The following is a 24,718-nucleotide window of genomic DNA, read 5'->3' as shown; positions in this document are numbered from 1 at the left end:
AAACGACACAAATCAAACAAACCAGATAACCCAATGATAGACACCGTTCGAGGAGCGGCCAGATGACAGAAAGGTAGGGTGAACTGAATTTTGGACATGCTTACAAGGAAAGGCATGCAAGGATAGTTGTTTTGTTTTAGTTATTCAATATCGCAATATCGGGCTGGACGGATCTGTACAAATGTTTCACAGACTCCAGAGCCAAGAGGAGAACTCAAGGAGTTGAGTATTGAACTAAACATAACATTGCATTCTTATTACTAGCTATATTTGTTACCGCGTTTTTTTGTAATCCACACGCACACCCACACCCAGACACATATTATGTCGCCGATGAGTGAAGCAGTTTTCTAACGGAAAACGGGAGGAAAAACGGAAAAACTATTCCCCCCGGGTCGGCGTAACTCGGTAACGGTGAGGAAGTATTTTTTGGCGATTGTTTTATACAAACAGTGACCGATACCGGGCGATTAGGTTTGTTAGGTTAGGATTCGTTATTCGTGGGGAAATAGAGCAAACATTGAGTAAGAGAGGAAAATTTAATCGGGAATGAACCGGTTTGCTGGTTTCCCACAAATCAATAAATGAAAAACGGACTCGTACTAGCGGCGAAAAACGAACGGGAAAAACCAAGTCCAAGCTATAATCTATATCTAGGTAGTTTGAATGTTGTAGGAAGTGTTTGATGGAATAATACATAAACGTATACTCAATACAGTAAGCTGCAAAACGAACGAAACCTAAGCGGGCTTATATCGAAAACCAAATGAATGCAAGACAAACCCACACACACATCGAACGGTGGTGCATATTCGGTCCGGTTTTGTATCGTTTCTTATCCTCACTAGAGAAGCTTTGACTGTCCTGCGAATGTGCGAGTGTGTCAGCTCTGTAGGACCGCTGGATGTGAACTTTACCATACTCTAACCATCCGTTTAACGTAGCTGATTCCCACACGGTGTACTAATCGTCTATTCTGGAGACAGAAAGTCGGTTCTGAGACGCGCGATCTGCAAAAAAGGGAACCGAACAGAACCGTCTTTCCTCTTGAAGCCTTCTGTGTAACACATCATTCCACATACTTGTAACAAAGCCCACTCGAATCCTTATTGGAGGTACTAGCATGAAATTAAAATCACCCCTAAGGTACTAAATAAGTAAGCGTATAGCTAGGGCTGGGAGCGAAACAGAAAGGAAGTGAGTGAGATTTTTTCTTGCTCCCTTCGCTTTGGCGTCTTAGCTTAGTGTGAAGCAAACGAAACTCTGCAACCAATCCCACACTACCGATAACATACACACCAATAAGTAAACACACACGTAACTTAACTCGTAAATATTAAACCCTACCACCCTAAGCTAACTAAACGTTACGATCACGCACCTAGTGCACGATACCGAACATTTTTTGATAACTGTCTACAAAAGCCGAAGGAAAGTTCGTAGCGCCGCGTTGCTTGTTCTAAGAGCAACTCAACTAAAAACTAACTAAAACTCTAAACGATAGGTCAAATCGTCTGTGTTTAAGCGTATCTCCTCCATGTGTGTGTGTGCAAGTAGTAAGCTGTGTGTATGTGTGTGTGTTGTGTAAGCGTAGCCATCGCCTCCTAGGGAAAGGGGGCAGTTTCGTGAGGAAAAATCAACCAAAGCCGTCTATAACTGAAACAAGCTAGTAAAAACAAGCAGCAAACAACTTATTTCTGTGTATGTGCAAACGTGAATTGATCAAGCAATCAGTAAGCAAGAGCCTATTATCGAGTAGGATTCAAAGCGCATCCAAAGTGTGCTGCAAAGCGTATAAGTGGTTAACCTCGTTCACTACTAACCGTACTATAGTCCACATCAAGAAAGCAAAACAAAAATACACGGTCACACTAAATTCCTCCGCCTTGAACAACGTAAATCCCTGACACTTGACTATCCTTGAAATATCCCCATTATCATTCGATCTTCCCGCCGTTGCTGTCTTCGTGCTGTTTCCAACTACACACTAACACACAACTCGATCACATCGTAGTAGACCGGAAGGAGCGCGAGCGTCAGGAAACGTCACTCGCAAAGCAAGCGTCGGCGAGTTTGACAAGACGTCAGTTTGCAACAAGTTCGCGTTTTAGCAGCGCAATCAACACCATTTCTCTAGCTCCTTCGTCATCGCCATCGCCATCGCCATCGTCGTCGTCGTTATTATTGCTGTTATCATTGTTGTTATTGCCATTGTTGTTGTTATTGTTGTGGATGCGACACTGTGTCGGGGCCGTTGCCGGTGGTGGTAGTAGTAGTAGCAGAACTTAGTAGAGAGAGCGCCGAACAGTGCAGTACGTGCTGGGCAGAAGCGCAAGCGCAAGATGTATGCAGCAGCAGGTGGCGCCTCGCTGGCGTCACGCCAGGCCCGCAAGAAGCAGGCGGCGCAGAACACGAAAAACAAGGCCACCAACCAGCAGATACTGCGGGAGAAGCTCGCGGCGAAGGCTGCCTCGACGCCGACCAAGAGCAAGCCGTTCCATCAGCTGCCGGCGTCGTACCTGCGGGCGCCCCATCAGCACCACCGGAAGCTGAGCGCCGGCTACACCAGCATTCCGGGGTCGGATCAACCCCATCAGCATCCCCGGTTCGGGTTCGGAAGCGAAGCACCGTGTGCGGCAGTGGCCGGCCCAGCCGGAGCTGGAGCAGCTCACGGACATGGACCGCACTTTGGAGGACATGGCCATCACCATCATCATCATCATCACGGAGCGGGTGGAGCGGTTCCACATGGGGCAGCTTGTCACCTACACGGAGGCGCTGGTGGTCTTGGTGGCCAACATCCAGCCCACGGTGCCTCCTTCCCTCCGCTGCCCAAACCGACCGGGTTCCGCGAGTACGACAAGCTGGTGCGTCGTCAGCAGCTGACAAAGTCCGCCACCGCCACGCTGCCGCTCGTTTCGCAGGCCCAGGCAGACCTAACGCCTCCACAATCGCCGACACTCGGAGGCTTCGGGGACCTCGCGGCGGCCAGCGGAGACCACCATCAGCCGAACCAGCAGCTTCACATTCTGCAGGCGCACAATCGCGACCAGCATCAGCAGCATCAGCATCCGCATCCGCACGGGTTTCACGTGCACTACTCGCACCAGCAGCTGGCGGCGGGTGGCCCGGGCCAGAAAGGGCCGCACCACCACCGGGAGGACGACGAGCTGGAGCCGCAGCAGCAGCAGCTCACGCAACCTCTCACACTGCAGATACCGGACGATCCGATCATTATCACACCGGCGACGCCGCAAGCAACGCCACCGGCCGGGCGGCTCGGGCTGAAACCGCTGGCGCTGACGGACGACGAGGAGGCGCTCCCACTCACCAGCCCCACGCCCGGCACCCTCGAGCGGAAGTGCAGCGTCTATCGGGGCCGGAAGCTCGATCCGTACGAGGAGCACTTCTACAACACGACGACAATAAGCAACGCCGCCGGACACCAGGGGTACCATCCTGACGACGTCTTCTTCCCGCCCGTGCCGAACGGTGGTGGTGGTGGGGGCGGTGGGCATTCGACCACGACCACCACGCCCGGCCACGCGCAGACCAAGTGGGACGACTACTACTGCTGCGAGTGCGAACATCGCCAGTACGGCGTCTGTACCTGTGATCAGTTCGAGGTAAGGCAGCTTCCAGGTGTCCATCGCATCGTCCCGCGTCATAGGTCGTAGCAAGTCACCCAGCCACGTTGGGCCACGAAGGTATCGACCCTAATTAGGGTTCTTTGTTAAACCTTCATTTTTAATGAACTTTATAACCCCGTCGTTGCCGACTGCAAACTGCGTAACTCCCTCCTCAATCTCTAGCCGGGTTGGTTCGGCACCTTGGTACATTTATTAATTCATTCACAGCGAGACAATGTTCCGCAATTACGTGACCTTCTTTGTACAAGTTTAAGAGGACATATTTATGAGTATAAATGGTAAAAGCATTTCTGATATCTTAAGCAGCAAGGACATTACTTTTGTTACATTTTTCTGGTTTGTGTAGTTCTAGTGAGGATGGTTTACTTGTTTGATACCTTTGACATTACTTATTTTATTATCTTGGAGTACTTAAACTATATTTTACTTTTAGCTAACACTTTAATGTCTATTAATCAGGAAACGCCACATTCCAAAAACTTGGAAAATCGAGTATAACAAAACATTCTTCTTCTTCTTCTTGGCGTAACGACCTCTTGGTCATACCTGCCCGTTAAGGGCTTACGAGACTTGTTTCCCTGTTGTACGTGGATAGTCAGTCCTCTCGTACAGGGGAGGGTCCGGTCTCGGTTGGGATTCGAACCCACGCTGTCGAGGTGCTGAGCCTCGGCGCTCATGGGCCGATTTTCTAACCGGCGCTACCGCTCGGCTGTCGCGGACCCCCCATAACAAAACATTAGATCCAATGATTTCTGGTGCGCCACTAAATCCAAATTTTATTCAAAAACCTGACCAAAAGCCATAAAAGAACATTACTATAATTATTCCCCCGGCGTAATTGTGATATATCGCCCCTTAATCGGGCCTATATGTTAGTCGGCCGGCCAATTTGTGCATAATCAAAAACAATATCGCTCCTGTTCGTCCCCTTGGGGAAGGGGGTGTTTAAAAACATGTGCAAAATATTAAATCATCACACTCCTCCTGTGCCGATGTTTTCCCTCTCCCCGGGAAAGAGTATCCTATTTACAGAAAATTATATCCAACGCAAAACGATGCTTTTTTATCATCCTGGAAGGAAGGAAACCGGAAAAGGTTCTGAGGGCACAAGCGGTAAGCTGCTTCATAACGCTGTCACTACCCACTTGCCTTTGCGGTAAGATGCTTTTTACAGCGTTCTCGAGAGAGGAAACCCAAGAAAAAGCCGTGGCATGGTGGGGCCCTCACTTTTCGAACATATTCACACTCGACAAAATCGAAAGCTATCAAAATGATAAATCGCAATCGCCTCGCCTTTATCCGAGTGGGGCGTTTATTATGAGCATCGTTCAGAGCCTTCTTCGCCTTCGGCCACCACCTCCCTGTTCTCCCTTAACGTTCGCATATCGACAGCTTTTCCGGGCACTCGTAACTCAGAGCCAGGAGCGAAGGGAAAGCCTTTCCTCTCGAACTCGAATAAATGGGCTGAATGGAGTGGAAGATACATTGAAACCGAACGGGACCACAATCCAGGGTTGCATGGAAAAGACAACCGTTTTCCACCCCCCGTGGCTCTTCCTCCGTCCAGCCGTTTTTATTCGTTAGCGTAAATCAAGCTGCATCCTTTTTCCGCCACACTTTTCCTGTCCCTGCGTCGTCCACCAAACAGACAGTACAAACATCTGGGGTTCGAAAAAGTGCCGCCCCGGTTCGAACCGACGAAAACGAGCTCGAGAATGGCAGGGAAGGAAAATGTCTACAATCAGCCACGGACGGAATCGGAAGTGGAACTTGAAGCTTCACTCCCTTCGGTTGGAACGGCACGTAATTGAATGTATTTATGCTTGCATGAGAGCATATTATGTGGTATGTAATAAAGTTCTCCAGCACGGGCTAAAACAGACAATTCAGAGAGAGAGAGAGAGAAAGGGGAAAAGGCGTGCACCGGGGGGGGCTTCGATGGTTCACTTGATTGAGAGCCTTTGTGTGTGAAATGATTTTCCATCACCGATTCCCGCCGGCTTTTGGGGAAAAGGGCGAACACATTTCTCGACAAACTCTCTTTTTCAGTGGGTGGTGAGGGGAAGGGATACTACTATCTATTGTACGGAATAACAATTCACTTCCATCGATTCTCCAGCGCTTTGTTGAATGAGCTTCGGATGCACCCGGAGAAGTAGCATTTTCCGACGCTCTCCTTCCTTCTTTGCGCTTTTCCGATTTGATTTCCAAACGCGCACGATGGGTTCGTTAAGTTTATGACTTTGGCATACGTTTTCGGGAGCGATGGAAAACTGTATTCACAAGCATAAAGATGGGTAACAAGGGGGGGATCATATGTCGAGTGGAAAGTGGTATTTGATATGTCTGTGGGGGAAGTGAAATTGAGCGAATGTTTATCTTCAATATTGGGTACAAGTATAATTTTCTTTGATCATATTTTTACGATACGATCAACGGTGTTTAATCAACGGTTATAAACCACTCTCGTTTAATAGATTTACGTTGATGCTTGAACATAGATTTCTTCAAAATTACTCAACAATTTATTAGTCAAAGTATTTTATCTTATCAGATAATTTTAATTTTAATCTATCTTTCTTTAATTTCCTTCAGAGTTATTTACATTTTAATGATTTTTTTTTGCACATTGAATACATTTTAAAACATAAAACATCAGAGGAACATAAGAGTTCGTCACTCTTATCTTACTCAGTTATCTTAGGTACGAAATGCTTTCAGAATCAATCGATTATAACATCCTTAACATTACATCCAAGGGCCGGAAAAAGTCTAGGTCAGTTCCGACCTATTCTGCAACAAATCTGCTCCGAAAAGCTCAAGTGGGCTGGGTCCTTTTTCAACCCAACCCATCGCCATGAGGATGTCTGCAAAAGCTACTGGAAGTTACAGATTCTTTTGTTCTTTCGACTAGAAAAGAAGCAGAAAACACGAAAGCTCGAACGAAAAGCATTCCCTTGTTCCGAACGGTTTGCTTTCCATCGAATCGACTTTGTGGTTGTGGTTTCCCTTCCCCCCCCCCCTCCCCCCCCCCCCCCCCCCCCCCCGGTCCGAAGGGGCGGAAAACTCTTTCTTCCCACGGGGGGCAGATCTCTAATGAAATGGAACACATTAATGCTAACTGCCTCGCTGGAACTAAAGCGAAAAAGAAAAGGCTCGACCACCAAAATCGGGTGCTCGTCGCGTCTCGTCGATTCCCGCAAACGGGAACGAAAGGTCGCTGGGGCCGGTTATTAAAGCGACACGGAAGACAAGCGGCAGAACACATTTATAACTTTTTCAATTATAAAACGACGCCCGCAGACGGTTTGCAGTCTGGACGGGCGAGAGAGTTCGAACACGAAAAAGGGAAAAAGAACTTCTACTTTCCTAACGGCTGTTTGTTTGCGTTCTTTCCTTTATTTGTGGAGTCATCACGATCACGCACCAGGATTCGATGCAGTTCCGTGAGGGGCGAGTGTTTTTCGTGGTTGTGGATTGACAAAATCATTATCGTCTGATTGCGACAGACCGCACAAACACTCCGAACTCGTGGCATGCAAAAATCGTGGCTCTGTTTATGCTAACGAACTGGCGTTGCACAGCTTTGCAATGCGAGCAAACATCGAAACCGTAGTTCAACTCTACCTTTTTCCGAATATATTCAAAAATTACGTGACCTCATTAGGCAAACCGTGGACCGAAATTATTCGCCAACATTAACATAATAAGGTGTTGATTTTTAAGTTCCACTTGATCTGTATAAAGTTAACTCGAAGCAACCGATAGTTGATCCGTTTTACCTTCCCAACGATTATTAAAATAACTTTCACAGATTCATGTGTATTTTAAAACCGAACTACGTTTCTGCGGAAAACTCGAGAGATTTTTCTCGGGCAGTAATAAAATGTCATTTGCAAGTTTGGGGTAAAATGCTTCACATTAATTCTCGATCATTGGTCCCCGGTGGTGACGGTTCAAAAGAAAAAAAAATCGTTCTCACCTGTCAAGTTCAAAAAGGTGGCACTCGAAGGCACGAATGTGACCGGCCACCGGTGATTAATGTCTCTTTAATTACACACACGCGCTCGACGCCCCGGCATTAATCTTCGGTTTGCGTTTCGTGCTGCTTCGAACGCGAACGCCGATGACAAGCCTTTTCGCGTGATCCTTTCGAAAATTGTTGCACGGAAAGGTTTTTTTCCCCCCGCGTACGAAACGGTAGTTCTTTCTACAAAGAACCGGTGCTCCGTTTTGGGAATGTGTACTGCGGAACTGCTTGACCACGGAGCGCAAAGAGTGACCTGGGCTTTGAGCCCGGAAGTCATGCTAAAAATGTGGATAATGGTTTTAATTAAACTTTTGATTTTCACTCAAAACGAACCGCGTGGTTGGGGCGAGGGGAGAGGGAGGGTGGTGAGGGTTGCGTCACAGCTGCCACCCGAAGTTCGTGAGTTTACATTATTAGTTTTTCCACCCGGGGAAAAATGTGAAAAATCTCATACGTTTACCGGCTTGATTTATCGCATGCAAGCAAGCTATCGTTCTTCTAAATTAAAAATTTGTGGAAAACGTAAAGAGAAATAACTTACCGTTGTTAATTGTAATCAAAATTACAATTAATCATAAGTTAATGCATTTAAAATCATAAAATAAAATTAATCAACGCATTTCCACAAATACGACCCGAATGGTCGAGTGATGGCTTAATTGAAATAAAACAATAAAAGGCGACACTCGTACACACTTTTCCTCCACCCAACAAATGGAGTGCGTTGTCGTGTGTGATTTTCCTGCAGCAGATTTCCATTCCCTCTGTGGGGCTGTAAGTGACGGCGACGAGATTTTCGGCAGCATACCAACGACAGATCGACGGAACTTGAAGAGATAAACCGAAACAGAAAACCCTGACCGAAATGAACAGATTTCCAAGCTGCACTACTCTCCAATCTGCGAGTTGTTTTCCGGTTTGTTTTATCTACTTCTATTATTTCCTTTATGGAGAGTAACTTCCTGCATCGTTTTTATGTTTCTTTCGTTTCGTTTGTCCTCCCCCTCCGCTCTCGGCTGGCTCTGAGTGTCTGCGCGAACAGTACATCGCCATTCAGGGCGAACCTTGCTCCAGTTTCGGGCCATTCTGTTCGCCAGTCAGCATCAGCATATTCATTCCGTCGCAGGCGAACGAGCAACCTCCGTAAAACATTTCACTCATCACTTCACGAACGGCGAATCATATCGATGTTGTTGTCATCGGAAGGCGAGTTTCTGATGCTGGCTTGTGGCAAAAAAGGCACGAATGAAATGAAATACAATTCGCAACATCTCCTCTCCCCCACCCCCCCCCCCCCCCCCCAGCGCTCGCCTTCCACCTCAAAGCGGCAAGGAGGCGCGGCCGGTCGAAACATTTTACGGTCGGTTTTATGTTCCATTCGGCGGCGAATGATTGAATTGACGGGCAAGCTGTCTTTTTTTTCTTGTTTTTAAAGCAAATGCCCACCCGGCGGCAGTTGTCTATGTTTGCGAGAAAAAAAAGTTATAATAATGGGACGGGAAACGTGAGTGTATCGGATGGATGGATGGAATCGGCCTTGCAGAGCTTGAGGCGACCTTCGTTTGCGTCGTGGAAAGCGGGAAAAATGCTCGGTAAGGTGGGAAGGATGTGACGCGACGTGAAAAGCAGACAATCGTATGCCAGGACACGCGACACGCTTTCCCGCGCGGGTGACACACAATCACACACACAAAAGCACGCCCGTTCGTATGGGCGTGAGCAAAACATTGCAATTAATATGCACGATTCGCGCTCCGCGTTTTTTGTTGTGTGTTTGGGTTTCGTTTTTCACGTCCCGTGCCTGTGTTGCTCATCAGCGCGTGTGTGTGTGTGAGAGAGAAAGGCACTCCCGTTTCGGAGCAGCAAAAAAAGGAACCATTTTCCACACGAAGCAAAAAAAGAAAAGCAACGCACATACACATGTCGAGTTGTTCGTTTTATTATGATTGCACGTTTTGCGATCACGTCATGTCAAACACGCCGTGGTGGAGTTCAGTGTGTTTCGCGTCCGTGATGGATTCGGATGTCGAAAGGACATCGAATGCAGAGGTTCCACACATTGACACCATCGTCGTCGTTGTCAGACATGCACAAGGCCGCATGCTTTTGACCTTTTCGGCCAGGTCTGGCAAGCTGGGATGGGAAGAGATAAATAAAAGCGGAGATAAAAAAAGTGTCCTTCTCTTCCCCGGGGGGGGCCCGGAATTTGTATCCGTGTGTGTGTGTATGACGACTGACGATGTCGATCAAATACTCCTTCTCTCTCGGTGGAACGTACAGAAAGAACGTGCAAAATGCAAATGGCTCCACAAAGTGCAGACACCAAGGGTTTCGCAACTGCATCCCTACCATCCAGCTGAGGCTTGTTTTTCCCCCCGAGTTGTACTACTTCCAGTTGAAACGTATGTGAGAACGATAGCGAGCGCACGACGTACCCTTCGTACCCTCCACTAAGGACTAAGGCGTGCCACGTTTGGCAAGTGTCGACAGGCGCCAAATCATGTGACGAAAGAAGGAGGGGAAGGGAGGGGGGGGGGGGTAAAATGGCCGTTCCAACCTCCAACAACGAGTTTAGTTGCAATCTCGTGCATCTCCACGCTTTAGCTGATGCTTTCGGGCGAGCGTGGGAAAGGATGTACAAAATTGATTTTCAAACAGTGAAACCGGGTTAGCACACACACACCCGAAAAAAAACCCTCGAGTGTTCCTCGGGGACCAGTTTAACGGCTTTTGCGATATCGGTTGGAAAAAACATCCCTCGCGGCCGATTTAAAGTGTGAACCGGAAAACATTCAAATGATGAATGTTTCTTTTTTCCCCTGATAGATATCAAGAGGCGCTTGTTTTTCTCTATTTCTTTGCAACGATATCAACACTTTTCCTTTTGGTGGAAGGGGAAAAACGTGTCGCTATCATTGGAAAAACACACCTCGAAGCAAAAACCGAAACCGGACTCGAATCGGAATGGATCCCAACCGCGGCCGAACCGAACGGTCAACAGTTTGGTCGTACACGAATGGAGGGCAAACTTTCTAAAATTGTCGAAACGAAGTTGTTGATGGGAGTTTAAACTGTTAACAGTTCGTTCGTTTCGTTTTTCGTAGAGAGAGAGAGAGAGGAAGGACTTTTTATCGTATTATTTGTTTGATTTCAAACTGGAAAATCATTCCAACAAAATGTATTATGTATTGCAACTAGTGTTGTGCTTAATGAATCTTTTGGCGAGATTCATTCATATGAATCGTTCACCTAAGATTCATTCAGATGGATTCATGAATCTTTGCGGATTCGAATCTTCAAAGCTTAATGAATCTTTCGAAACCTTAATGAATCTTCATGAATCTTTCATGAATCTCCCCGATTCTTTCATAGGCGTTGAGAATTCGGCCAAAAAAAAAAGGGTCCCTCAACCCATTTTTGGCTGGTGACTTTTCATCAGTTGCTTATAAGACAGAGATTCATTCAGATTCATGAATCAGAATCAGATTTACACAACTCTAATTGCAACTAATTTAAAGGTTGTATTAACATCTTCTAATGAAGAAAATGTTTCTTTCTGGAAAAGAAGCAAGACAACTTAAATGAACTTCTCTGCCTTCACTCCCAAATGAACAACACTCGTAATAAGATTATTCCAACCAAGTGGGCAGCATCCCGCCGTCCGTCATGAATATTAAAAGCAACAATTCGATTCCCTCCCGGGGCAAAGCAAACCGTTTTGTCAATAACCTCATTTCACTCATTTGAGCCAATTTTTCAGTGGCAATCTGTTACTTTCAGCCACCCATAAAACGCCCCCACCGCAGCTGCCAACCGCTTCCAAACACGGTATTGGAAAATATAATCCAACCCCGTGCGAGAACACCTGCGTCCGGAAGCGAAGCCGCAGTTCTTTATTGGCCTCCCATTTTCTCCCACCTTACGGTTGTCTGTTTTTGCGAACTGTGGCGTTGGTGCTGCTCGGTCTGAAGTAACCTCCCTCCAGAAGGGCCGCGTCTTGCGCTCGGTTGGTTTCATTTAAAGCCACATACCAACACTACATCATGGCGGGCTGAAAATCGATAAATCACTGGCAAACACACATTTCATCCTCTATCCTTGGCGCGGTAACCAACCAACGTTTCGGTGTATCTTCCAGGACACCACGGGAACGCTTTCCACCCCGCAGGGGTCACTCCGTCGAGTGGGAGTGGGTGAAAGAAATGAGAAATGTTCCGTTACGTTCCGAAGAACCCAAAACCAAAGCTGCGCGGAAACGAAAACGGAAACGGGGCGAGAAGGACATCCCGGTGCGAAAAATACTTCTTCCAACAGCAATTTTCTTGTAACCATTACCTCCCCCCCAAAACCTGTGACGGAGTGGCGCCCACCCCGACTAGGGTTTAGTTCACCCAGATGGAAAAGCGTCACGGAAAAGCTTCAAAACAAGTGCTCAAAATTGCGCTCACCACCTGCCAACCCCGTTTCCCGAACTTTCCCGTTTTCGAAGGAGTTGATGGTGGAAGGGAGGGAAAACTTTGGCCACTTGCCCAACGACCGACCCCAAAACTCCCACTCGGAGCACACTAAATCCGGGGAAAACTCCGGGAAGAACACCGTAAATGAAGGAAACGGTCGGGTGGCGACGGAATCGCTTCCATACCGAAGGCTCAACCGAAGGTCGTTCCCGGTTGGGTCGGAAGTAGAAACTTCACTCAAAACATCAGTACAACGATGTGTGATTGTGACGTGAAGAGGCGCATGCCACACGGGACGTCACGATTCGTGCAGTTGCAGAGGAAATGCAGTTCGGGAAACGAAACGCGCAACGCGAGCCGATGGGAAAAGGGTTATTGGATTTGCGAGGCCGACGTGAAACTCCATCACTCTTTATGCTGCACGGGATTATTTTGTATTTTTCCCTTGGCCGAGGTACGTTGGAAAATTTCCTCCATTAAAATGATTGCGATGAAAATGAGGTTAACGAAAAAGCGTTTCAGTGGAATATACGAAACAAGAGAAGGAAATAGAAAAATTGTACTTTTAAAGCCGTGTCTAAATTCGATTTGTAAATTTCACTTTAATTTTAGACACAAAATTGAGTTAAAGCCTACTCGTTTTCGTTAAAAACCTATCGTCACACTTTCAGACCCATTTTTCTACTCCAGAATCCAATGGAACGAGACAGTTTTCCACGTTCCGGTTCACTCAGAAAACCGAACTCCGCTTCTCGTGGGAAGGAATAATCGTCACCATTTCTGTCAGTTCTGCAGCAGTTATTCACGCTCGCACACAAAAGAAAAATCGTTGAAAGACTACATCCCCGTGACGTGTGCAGCAGCAGCTGCATATGGTTTGCATTTCCCGGCTCGGGGAAAACCATCGTTGCAGCCCGGCGAGCATGGCATGTAATTGTATGTAGGAAACGGTATTACATTACTCGAATTGAAATGCATTAATGCAAACATCCTTCTACTCCTTCTGTAGTCCTTGTGCTCCGGCCGTCCGTTGTGGTGTTCTGGATTCCATTTTTCCTTTCACTCTAAGCAAAACCACTCCATTTGGATTCGTTTCGGTTCCAACACGGATCCATCACTCACTCACTCACCCACACGGGATGGAAGGATTGGAGAAGATGCCGGTTTGGAGAACTGTTGCCACCTTGTCGCTATTCGGTAATCCTTTTGCTCGAGACAGAATGTAGGAATAAGAGAAGGAAGTGCGGGAAAGAATGGAGGGAGTTTGGGAGCATGGAAAAGGCTCAAGGTATTAGAGCTTTTGACATATGGCGTGAACCGTCGCAAAAAAGGCGTCGTTTTCATCGTTTTCTGTTGCACTTTCATTGGTGGTGTTTTATTGAACACATCTAATTATGTGAAGAGTTTATTTGTATTTGTTTCACCTTGACATATTATTGATAAATCATTCACTCTTCATTCAGTTTTTCGAAGATTTTTTATCTGAAACATTTTGTTATAAAATTTAAGAACAAAAAACATTTGATTTTCTATATCAAAATAGAAGAGCGGTTTGAAACCACATTCTAATACCGTTTGTTTATATATTTTATGCAACCCAATCAACACTGATACACTCGAATGTCATTTGATACACTTGCGAAACGAACTCCTCTCCTGTTCCGGATGACAAAGCTGTTGAACCTCGCATTTCGAACGGGCGTTTATCTGCAAACGAGAAATCATACACTACAAGTTGAGGCCGGACACATCCAGACAGCCGAAAAACAGAGCGATAATCCCAGCCATAAGCCCGACACGTCCGGGGATCGGTTTCCGGTTTTGGGATGTGCTTGGTTTTTCTCCATTTCGATGCAGCGGCCAATTGGGAACGATTATGGATGCATTTTCCTCGCAGTCGCAGTTGAAGGAAGGCACAAACGTTGCGCAATAGTCGACACATGCACACATAAGGGATACACACACACAACGAGGATGGGAAAACATCCCACAACATCGCACGTCAGGGACGTTCATCCACTTTCCGAAGAAGCGGACCGAGTTGCGAGTTTCCGAATGCGGAAATCCATTTCACTTCCATCTATTTCGCATCTGGAACTGCAACGACGACGGTCCCGGAAGGCAGACGTAACTCGTGTCGGGAAAAAGGAGGGAGAAAAAAGGGGGTGGCAAAAACTAGGGAAAAGTCTTGCAAGTGAATCTTTCGGGCAAAACGGTGTAAAAGAATGGTCAAACCGGTCGATCTAAAGTGTTGAATCGTCGGGCTCTTCTCATCGGTACGATGATACGATGGACGTTAAACCTTTAATGGTCACCCCGAAAGCCCTTTAATGAATTCAGTCCGAACGATACGGGTTTCATTTGAATATTCTTTTCCCGGCAAAGAGTGACTCAATACAAGGCCCCTTATTCGCTGGATCACGCTTCCAACATTCAACATCTCGGAAAGGAAGCAGTGCGGATTCAAAATTCAAATCATCATTCGATGCAGCAGCGCGATGCTTTGGCAAAAAAGTCATTAGTGAGATTAGTGTTCAGTTCTCTCCTTTTTCTGGCCCAAAACTAGAACTTCCGAATGTTTCCGAGCATGGAAAACGTGCATCGTTAACTGAATATCGACAATCGATAATGTAACAACGCGTTTTCATTAGGATTAATGCATCCCCGGACCAAAATGCAGCGCCGAGGTGACTTTGAGAATTTTTACCAGCATCCCTTTGAGTTTCTCTTTTCCACTTCTCTCTTCATTCCAATCATGCTCGAGTCACTTCTCGACTCCAATAAATTAGTGGAGATCTCAGGCAAAGCAAAAAACAAACAAACTTACCCTGTTCGAACCAAATCCACGCGAATATGTAACCTCCACGCGGACGCCTCCTTTTTCGCGTGAAGTGAGAAAAACAGGAATCAATATAATGAAACTTTTGGCAGATGGTCCATTGTGGCGCCCGAAGGCGAACAATATGGAATGGAAATTAGTTTCGTTTCAACCCGCCGAGGTGAAGAAAATGGCTAAAGTTGGGTTGGCTGGCCCATCACTCATACCGTTTAGTTTAGTGGTGGTGGTGGTGGTAGTGGTGGGGAAAACAGAAAAAACGGGTGCTGAAACCGATCGCCAATAGGAATAGGATGGGTTGGTTTTTGGGTTGGGATTTTCTTCCTCTTGTTGTGCAAAGTCATCTGACGTTCGGGATCGATTTTTCCAGTTAAAGAAAGTATTGTGTTTGAATGGAAAAGATGTTATCAATACACTTTAAGCTTCATAGTGTACAATAATTTTTAAAATAATGGTATAAAATAGTACACAATATTTTAATTAAAAACATTAAAAAATTCTATTCATATACGACGTTTAAAATATTCCTTGATCTTTATGTAAAACCCAACGTTCTCATAAGTATTTTCCCTGTTGAATAATATTCGTGCAATAATCTTATTACATTCAGCATTTTCCTGGCTCTCCCCACGGGGGGAAAGGGCATTCCTTCCTGCTAATACCATGAGCATTGAAGTAAACATCCACAGCGTGGAGGCATAAATTACGCCAAGTCCCGGACCGGATCACTAAACGGCGGACCCGGCTCGAGAAGCCGCCAGGCAACCTGTGCGAGTTCTGTTTGTTCGGTTGTTTGCTCGGTTATTTGCTCAAATCCTGGCTCTACACCCCCGGACTCTCCCTCTCTCCCCCTACTTCCCCGTGCCACAACGTCTTGGTCGATGCCCGAAGTCGAAGTCTTTCCGCCATTGGCGCGTGGAAGTTTTTGTTACTTCAACCTCGAAGAGGAGGAAAGGAGGTTTCCCGCAGGAGGGGGGAGTGGCAAGGGCAGCGGGGGCCACATTTTGCCAACTATCTTCAACCCCCACCGGGGGCCACACACCGAGGCAAACAAATGATTCTTCCGACATTATCCCTGGCACCAGTTGGTTGTTGCCCAACGTTGCGGCTCAGCTCTCCCTCTCTCTATCTCTCTCGCTCTCTCTCCCTTCCCTCTTGTTGTCCTTTCCTCCGCATGGTTTAAATACTTGCCTTACACCACACGAAGCCGCAAGCGCGCAAACAACCACCCACCCACCAACCTCACAGCCGACCAGTTGAGAGATTTTCCTTCCGGGCCGTAAACAAACGCTGTTTTCCCATCTCCCTCCCCCCCTCCGCGACGCAACGAAAGACGAGCTGCGCGGGCCTGCAATTTATCATTTTTTGGCTTACTGCTGCCGCTGGAGCCACTTACGGCCAATGGATTTTCCGCCAACCATCCCAACCTCCCAGCCCCGTCTGGGATCGTCCTGTTCGAGTGTTCGGGCGTGGGAGATAGTGTGTTCCGTTTTCCTCCCACTATTTCATTATTATTTTTTGTTCCTTTTTGTGTGTGTTTGTGTGTATGTGTGAGTGTGTGCATATCCTTATCTACCACTCCGACATTATTTTGGTTCCCAACACTTTCCTCGCCCTATTGTCCGACGGGTGGGAACCACACGGGGCAGGTCGGGAGGAAAGAAAAGCGCTCTCTCATGCACTATTTTCCACGACTTCCGCGAGGCTTATCTTAACGTGGCCCGCTTTGGAGCGATGGGTGCTGCTACCAACGCCCGGGAGCCTTTTTCGTTAATGCCTCGACGTGTGAAACTTTTCGTCAAAAACTGTGGCGGAAGGTGATTAGAGGCCCGGCCGAAGGAACAATGTTAAACGATGACAATGAAGTGCACACGAGCATATGGGGCTGCTCACCCTCGGTGAACATATTTTTCGTGGCAGCTTAACGGAGTAGCCTGTGCATTCGCGCCCCGCATTCAAACCAAGATCATAAGCAAGATAAGGAGCTTACGCTACGAATTCAATTAATTTCAGACGGTGCCACTGGTCCGGATTTGATTAAGCAAACTAGAAGGCTTAATGCGGCGAACATGCAGCTCATTTAATGGCACAAACGTGTTTTACTAAATTAACATATTCATGTACGAAAGTAATCCTTACTAACGCTTGAAGCATCGACGACAACAACAACACTAGAAAATTCATGTTTTTCACAAACATACTGCAAACAAATCTCAGTGCATCCGTAATTTATCGCAACATATCCTTAACCCAAATAAATTACAACTCTTCTTCTCCGAACGCTCCTCGTTGTGGTTTGCGTTGAACCCCTGTCCAACCGAACCGAAATCCTCTAAACGAAACCAAAGATGTCGGGTTCCGATATGGGAAAACAAAGCTGGCCCGATGAGCATTTGTTGGTCCAAAACCAAGGGGTTTGATCTTGATATCACCGAAAACGGCCCTGGTCAAAGGCACGAACCGATCCCTTGTGAGGTTCCCAACCCTTCTCCTTTGGACAGGGCGCTTTTCCTTCCCTATTAGAAACATCTAAATCTCAATTTACAATTTGCCTTCCTTTCCCCAACTAAAAAGAAAAACCCTTCTGCGAGACGCCGGAGACCTCGACGTAACGAAGTAAAGATTATAAGCTTTAGGTGAAACCGTTTGGAACACCGTTTGGTTTTGTTGGTTCACACTCGTGTAAATATTTATAGAACCAAGCTATTACCGTTTTCAGTAAACGAAGGCGATGCTCTGTTCTTAAATTTGGGATCGAAAAAAAAAACCCGGGGGTGGAAAAAATAAATTGGCCTTTTCCCCCCGTCTCCACCACTGCATCAAAGAGTAGTTGCACCACCGGCCATATCCGTTCGAACGGCCCGATTTTGCTGACACAACGTACTTGTCGACCGTACTTTGTGCTGGTGCCGGTCGGTGGGCCTCCCGTTTACCTTCAAATGGGCCATTCTTTGTGGCTCCGGCTCCGATGTTGTGCAATCTCAAGCCGCTCGTGCTCGCAGGTACTACAAAAATCGATCGCTGTGGGTGAAGATTCGCCCTCTCACCAGCTTCACCAATCAGCTATCATCATCATCATCATCCTTCCCGGGCGCATCCCAGGGTTACGGGGGAAGGAACTCGGTTGCAACCCTCAACTGTGCAATCTGGTCACGTTTGCTATCGTGTGAGTTTCGATTTTCGTCTGTTTCGCCTCAAAAAGGTAGAAATAACGTAACAACGAGGTACCCGACCGTGTCGGTAACCTTTTGGAGGGCGGAAGCGGGGGGGGGGCACACGTTGGCATCTTACTTAGGGCATGGCGCTTTCCGAGGAACAGGAAAATGCAACTGTGAACAATATCGCAACATCAGTAGCGTCGGGCGGAAGCTGCGAAACGGACTTGTCTCCATCCCGTCATCCAAAGGAAAGCAACGTTGGAGAAAACTGTGCACCGGTTCAGGGTGGCCATGGGTCAGCAGAATTTTCTTGAAGGACGATGAAATGGTTGTTGGATCAGTTGAGATCTGATTTCATGTCACCTCGTTAGGCGGCGTTCGTTTTATCTTGCAGTTTTCAAAGCTGGTTTTGTGACCGGTGTGGAAGAAGAAAAAGAAGGACGAACGGGTCAATTACGTAAAAGGGCACGATTTCACGTCTTTCCGTTTGCTTTGCTGGCCGAAAGAAACGTGAATCGTTGGGATTTCCTTTTGATTGTTTGAGGAAAAATTAAAATTCACTACCACAAACACCTTTTGCCGACACCTCATTTTATTTCCATTTACTTTTTAACTGCGAAAATCACATGAAAATACCAGTATTTCACTCGGTGCAAGCTAAGAGAAAAAAAAACAATTACCGGCGGTAAAAAGGGACTCTCGTGCTAATGATCTCACACAATTTTATCACCACGATACCAATTATCGCAAATATTGTCGACTTCCAACAGGTTTACTCAACAACCCGGGAAGTCAAACAGAACAATAAAAATCGGGAATTAATTCTGCTTTTTATCGCGCCTGGCATGATTTTGTTTTTCCACCACTCACTTTCTGCTTCATTTGTTCATTTGTTGTTTCAGTGCACAAATTGAATTCAATTCATACCACTCACACTCACCCAGATAAATAATGGCAGGAAAAGGGGAGAATTACGCCAAACAAAGGCCATAAGCCACTCCCCTATCGATACAGACTGCAGGCAGCGTATTTTGTTTTTTTTTTTTGCACAATCTACTTCATCCAGCTTTTGAACGGAAATCAAAATCGGAAACGAAAACGAAACAACAAAAACACCAAGCTCCCGATGGAGGCGCCTGGTGGCGGGATCGAAAATCGAATGGAGACGCCCGGTGGTTTGTATGTGTACTACTGCTGTTTGAGAGAAGATATTTTGCCTGCACCGGGGATAAACACAACAAAAAACCAACACAAACCAGTCTTAATGGCACGCTCGTGAAACCCCTCTAAGCGATTGGTTTAAACTTCATTCGCAATTCATGGCGAACCGTTGGCTAACGGTTCTATAAATGGTTGCTTTTGTTGCAAACCCCACCGAAGCAAAGGATATTAAAAAGTTTAATTAGATTTTGCAAACTGTAATCAGATTACGGTGGAACCGATCGGGCTCGTGACTGCTGTATTTCGTCTTTTCTGTTTGTTTTCCGCCTTCGCCGAGTGGTGCGGTTCGCACAACTTCTCAAGTATTTCTCTATCCAGCTCTATGTATCGAATTCGGTGGCAATGAAACACGACTTTGACCCCGTTATGTTGTTAGTTTTTCCTCTAACCTACATTGTGTTACTGGCCGACTGGGGTAATTGTTGTTTGGAAAACTTAGATCACACACAAGGGGGGCGGGTGACTTCTTGAAGCAGGCTTGCATTTGCGAACTACAATTGAAAATTGCATTCAATTATTCAACTCACGCGGAAAACGACAGCAAATACGAACACCAGCTGTGCCACGGAATGGTAAATGATGTAGCGGTGCAACTCATCGTTCGCATTTATTTTGCACTAGTCGTGTGCGATTTTCTGCCCACAAAATTAGCGCTAAGCAGATGGTCACATTTATGTGGAGTGGAAACATCCTCCACCACAGACGGACCGTGAAAAAACAACAGGAAGTGTTTGTTTCGGAGTCTATTTACACTACCGCGTTCTTTTTTTCCTTTTTCAAGGGGTGTGGGTGAGTTTCCGCATCGGGAAAAGCGTTTCATGTTCGCTTATCATGCAACATCGACCTTGAGTGTTGACGAGTGTGGTCGGGTTCGAAACCGCACACGACAAGGGCACACACCTATCAACACAATCATTTAGCCTGTTTTTAGACCGATGTCTGTATGTGTGTGTGTGTCTGTTTGTTGTTTTTTTTTGCCCTCAACCACCTTTGGCCTTTAAACTGGTGTTGTGGGTCTAATCGTGTCATGATTTCAAAAATAGAGACACACCAAATAAACCTCGAAAACAAACTTTTTTTTCCACCGGTCCAAGCGAAATACTGCCGCACCATTGGGCCACTTCAGATAGCACACAACAGCACTCAAAGCCACCAGGAAGTGATAATGTCAAGTGCATACTGCAGCACAACCGCATCAAAAGTCGAGCAGCAGTTGAGGGTCATCGAAAAAAATGCTATTGAATAACGAAAATAAGGTTTTTGGATTTGGTAGGCCGTGGTTTACATGAAGAATGAATAACAATTTTTCTCATTAGAAATAAAAATGGTTCTTTGGGATGATTATTATATTGTCTCATCATTTCAAAGTTTAAAACTTGTCCTCGGTATGATACTTTAACGGAATTAACGGCGAATATGGATTTGAGTACAGCGTTTTCTCTCTTTGGTGCTGTCGAACAATGACCAAACAATCGGATAATTGCATAATGTATGTAAATTTCAGAGAAAATCTGTGTAATAAACTGTCGGGATAAAACCCGTTCCCCGAGACTGCTTCGTGTCTCGCTTAAAATAATATTCTTGTGATCACAAAAAAGAAAATGGTCCAAGCAAAGGAAGTGCTCGCGTTAACGTTTCTGTACGAGTTCCCCCACAACACGATCAACATGCGGAAAAAGGTTGTGCAACAGTGAACCGAAGTGGCGAGCGTGCTTTTCGTGCGTGAGAAAAAATGGCAGCAAACAAATAGTGAAGGGTAAAAGTGGGAAAATATTCACACACACATCCCTAATCGACAACGCACTGCCTGCGGCGGAGAAGAAAGGCGCACGAATAACGTCTGGAACCGGTGCGTTCCCCTGTACATAGGTATTCGAGGGTGAATTTCCGTTCGCAAGTTTATTTCCTTTGTGTGTCGTCGCCGTTGCAAACAACAACAACAAAAAGAAACCAAAGTGTTACGTATGCGTGCGTGTCCGTGCAAGCCCGCGAAGTGTTTATGTTTATGTGGTAGCACGAAAAACATCACAGCGCGCTATCAACAAGTCACCGGAAACCGGGATCAATTGTTCTTCTTCACGCTGCCCCGCACTTTCTTCCTTCCGTGCTCTGCCTCCCGCACACCCTTACACACACGCACACTCTCACGCCCCTCTATCTATCACTATCCTACAACTACGAGCCGCCTGTCAATTAACGCAAAGCGCCAGTGATAATGTTAACCCTAGCGATACTAAACGCATTCCAAAAAAGAAGCCGTGAAGACGAAGCCGTCGGAGCAGAAGAAGCGGAAGGGGCCGAGGAAGGTGAAGACGACGACGACGACGATAGTGGTGGTAAAGCAGCAGCAGCAATAACGACGGGAGGCAAACGGGCGCCAACGGTGCAAACGTGCAAGCGGACTAATAGAACACGAGCCAACCGGAGGACGGGGGTGGCGCCTTCGGTGGTGTGCAAGGCCTTAGTGACACGACGTGTGCGTGCAACACGTAGCTAAAAGTTAACGACCACTCGCCCCGTGCCCCTGGCCATCCTCTCTGTGTCCGTGTGTTGTGTGTGCATTTCCGTTTTCGTGCGCGCGTACGTGTGTGTGTGATCGCGATCGCGTCCGTGTCCTTGGTTCGTGTTCCGTGTGTACATAGGTATTTGTGGGTCGCGTGTGGTGCATCGGTGCGATCGATGCAGTGGTAGTGCCTGAAAGTAAGAGTCTAATCAAAACGGGATCCTGGCCCGGGATCGCAACCAACGGAAGGAGTAGCCCTGATCGTCTCCCGCGTGGAAGCAGTAACACCAGCGGTCAACACCTACGAAAGGCCATCTCAAGGCCACTCCACGTGGTGGTCATCTTCAAACGGGGGAAAACAAAAGAGAAAATCTAAAGGAACCTACGAGAGTGTGATCGAAGAAAGCAACAAGCGTAACAAGAGTCGTTCGCGCGTTCGATGCTCGCCCGACACGCCGTGTGTCGGGCATCGGGTTCGCTTACTTTGCGCGTTCGCGAGCACGGTCACGGGAACTGTCTTTAATCCTAATCACCGCCGCCAAGCATCTACTAGAATCAGTACTAGAATTGAAAACACGAAAGAGGAACGGAAAGGAAATTAGCAAAATTGTAGAACGGAATGGACATCACAAATACACAGGACAACAGGAGAAAGTAAATTAAATAAAACCAACACTGACGTACTAAATTAACCTAAATCGACAAGGAATTAAGAAAAAACGACTAGCCGTACGGAATCGAGGAAATGAAACTGAACCACTAGTAAACAAATTACGAACGGGAGAAGAAAACACAGACAACAATAAAGTAACTGAACAAAAACTACACGCAAGGAAGGAGAAACTATTTTTTATACAAGTAAAGCAAACGAAAAAACAAACAGCAACAAACAAGAGACGTTAGCAAAAAGGCCGGAACAGCAAACAGTCACAATACAAAACAACAAGAAAGTAGCAACAAAGCGCATATTGCAAGTAATTCTACCTTACTACAGAGAACAGAGAAGAGTAAACAGTACAGTAAGTCGGGCCCGCCCGCTCGGTCATGCGCGAACAACAATATTTGGGCGCCCGCTTAGCGATAGAGCTAACCGTATAACAAGCAGAAAAAGGACAGCGAGGCAGAAGGAGGAAGAAAGTACGAAGTAAACGAAACAAAAAAACAAAAGAAAACCGGTGACGGCCGAGTAGTTTTCAAAGTAAAACTTTTTTTTCGAGAGGAAAACGAAACAAGAATAAAAAAATCAAAATGCAGGCGGCTTTGATGCTAAGATCAAAGCAACGTGTATCACGTTTGAAGAAAGGAAAGGGTGAGATACCAAGCAATGTTGCAACCAAAGAAATTCCACCGTATCCACCATTCCCACCAGTATCTTGGGTATGATTTTCATTTAATTTTATAATCAAAACTCTCTCTCTCTCTCTCTCTCTATCTCTCTCTAACCATTACATGCAACCGAAATATAAATGTATCAGCAAGCTTTGTACCACCCTCTCTTTCTCTCTCTCTCTCTCTACTCCCTTCCTACCTATCTTTCACACTTTCTGTCGCTGTCGCTCTTCTAGTCCTTCCATCACTTTGCTACCAAAAATTTCACTTAGCTCTCTATCTCTCACTGTCAATATTGCACATTCGCTCACTATTTCGCTCGCTGGCTCGCTCGTCCCACCATGCACACTCGCTATAATGGCACAAATACTACCTGATCGTATCCTTCCTTTATCTCGCTCTCTTAGTCTCTATCCTTTTACTTATTTTCGGATTTTTGTTTTAAGTTCAGTTTCAGTTGTCACACTTCTTACGTTTTTAGTGTTGTAACGCTTTCCCCTTCAGCTTCACTATCACTTGCTCTGCGCAGATGAGTCAATGGATGTGTCGAACATAAATATTTGCTGTCATTATTCGATGTGTGGAATAATGTTTTTTAGTGTACTGTGTTATTCATATGCCTTATGTTTGGTTTTTTTTTCTGTAATGTTCACATTTAAGGTTTAATTGATTCAAAGCATCTCATTCATAGAAGCACCACCAAAAATGGAACCCTTCTACAAAAGGAAACCATCCACAAAATTAATCAATTGGGTAGGAAAGCCCCCCCAAAAATTGGCAAAACTGCCTGCTCCAGCGAACACGTGATCCACTTAAGTATTCACATCAAGCTCATTTGCTAGCCGTGCTTTTCCTGGGGGCGGCAAGGTTTCGAACCTCTTCAAAAACCATCCACCCACCTACCTCCCCCTCCCCCCAGACAAGCATGACCGCAGAAGCGGGAGCTCATTTCGATTTTTCCTTTCTCACATACAAAATCATATACACACCAAAATGAAAACACACGGTTCAGACCATCGATGGCTTTTACATTCACGAAGTAGAAACAAACAGTTGCAACCCCTTCGACATCCCGTCTTACCGACGAGCCGGTATATTGGCGGTGGAAAAGGCTGTTTGAGGAGTAATAAAATTTTATGTTTTTACCTGTCCTGGATTGAAGGAAACCAACGTCGCCCGCTCAGGCCATACTCCAAATATACCTCACAAACTCACGCAAATCGATATGGGAACTTGAAAACTGAAAAAACGGCTTTTGGACACGCACACACAAACACAATATGCTCAATCGCAGCTCGAAAGCTGATCGTTAGAAAGTCCTCAACAAAACATCATTAACCATTGACCAAAAGCCTTTCCAGCGGAGTCGGTTGATTTGTTTTACTGTCGTCCCCTTAGGAGGTAACCTCAATCTCTGGTCGAAAGCAAGGTCTTTCTCGAGGATGGGGTTTCTAAAATTGGCAAGGTAGTTTTTTTTTTTTTGAATCCCAGAAGGAAACAGACGGGAGTTATTCTTTTAGAAAAATCAAAATGG

General features: G+C 46.2%; 1 protein-coding gene across 1 annotated transcript in view; it reads left to right on the top strand.

The window, feature by feature from the left end:
- The first annotated feature begins 2,342 nt into the window (after window positions 1–2,342).
- LOC131281583 (uncharacterized) overlaps window positions 2,343–24,718 on the top strand; it is a 57,477-nt gene continuing 35,101 nt past the window's right edge. Inside the window, exon 1 of the mRNA XM_058310926.1 lies at window positions 2,343–3,626. Coding sequence (XP_058166909.1) covers window positions 2,343–3,626 — 1,284 coding nt within the window. The remainder of the gene's footprint in view (window positions 3,627–24,718) is intronic.

This window comes from Anopheles ziemanni, chromosome 2 (assembly GCF_943734765.1).
Source record: "Anopheles ziemanni chromosome 2, idAnoZiCoDA_A2_x.2, whole genome shotgun sequence".
NCBI lineage: Eukaryota > Metazoa > Arthropoda > Insecta > Diptera > Culicidae > Anopheles > Anopheles ziemanni.
This window is presented reverse-complemented; position numbering and strand designations above follow the sequence as displayed.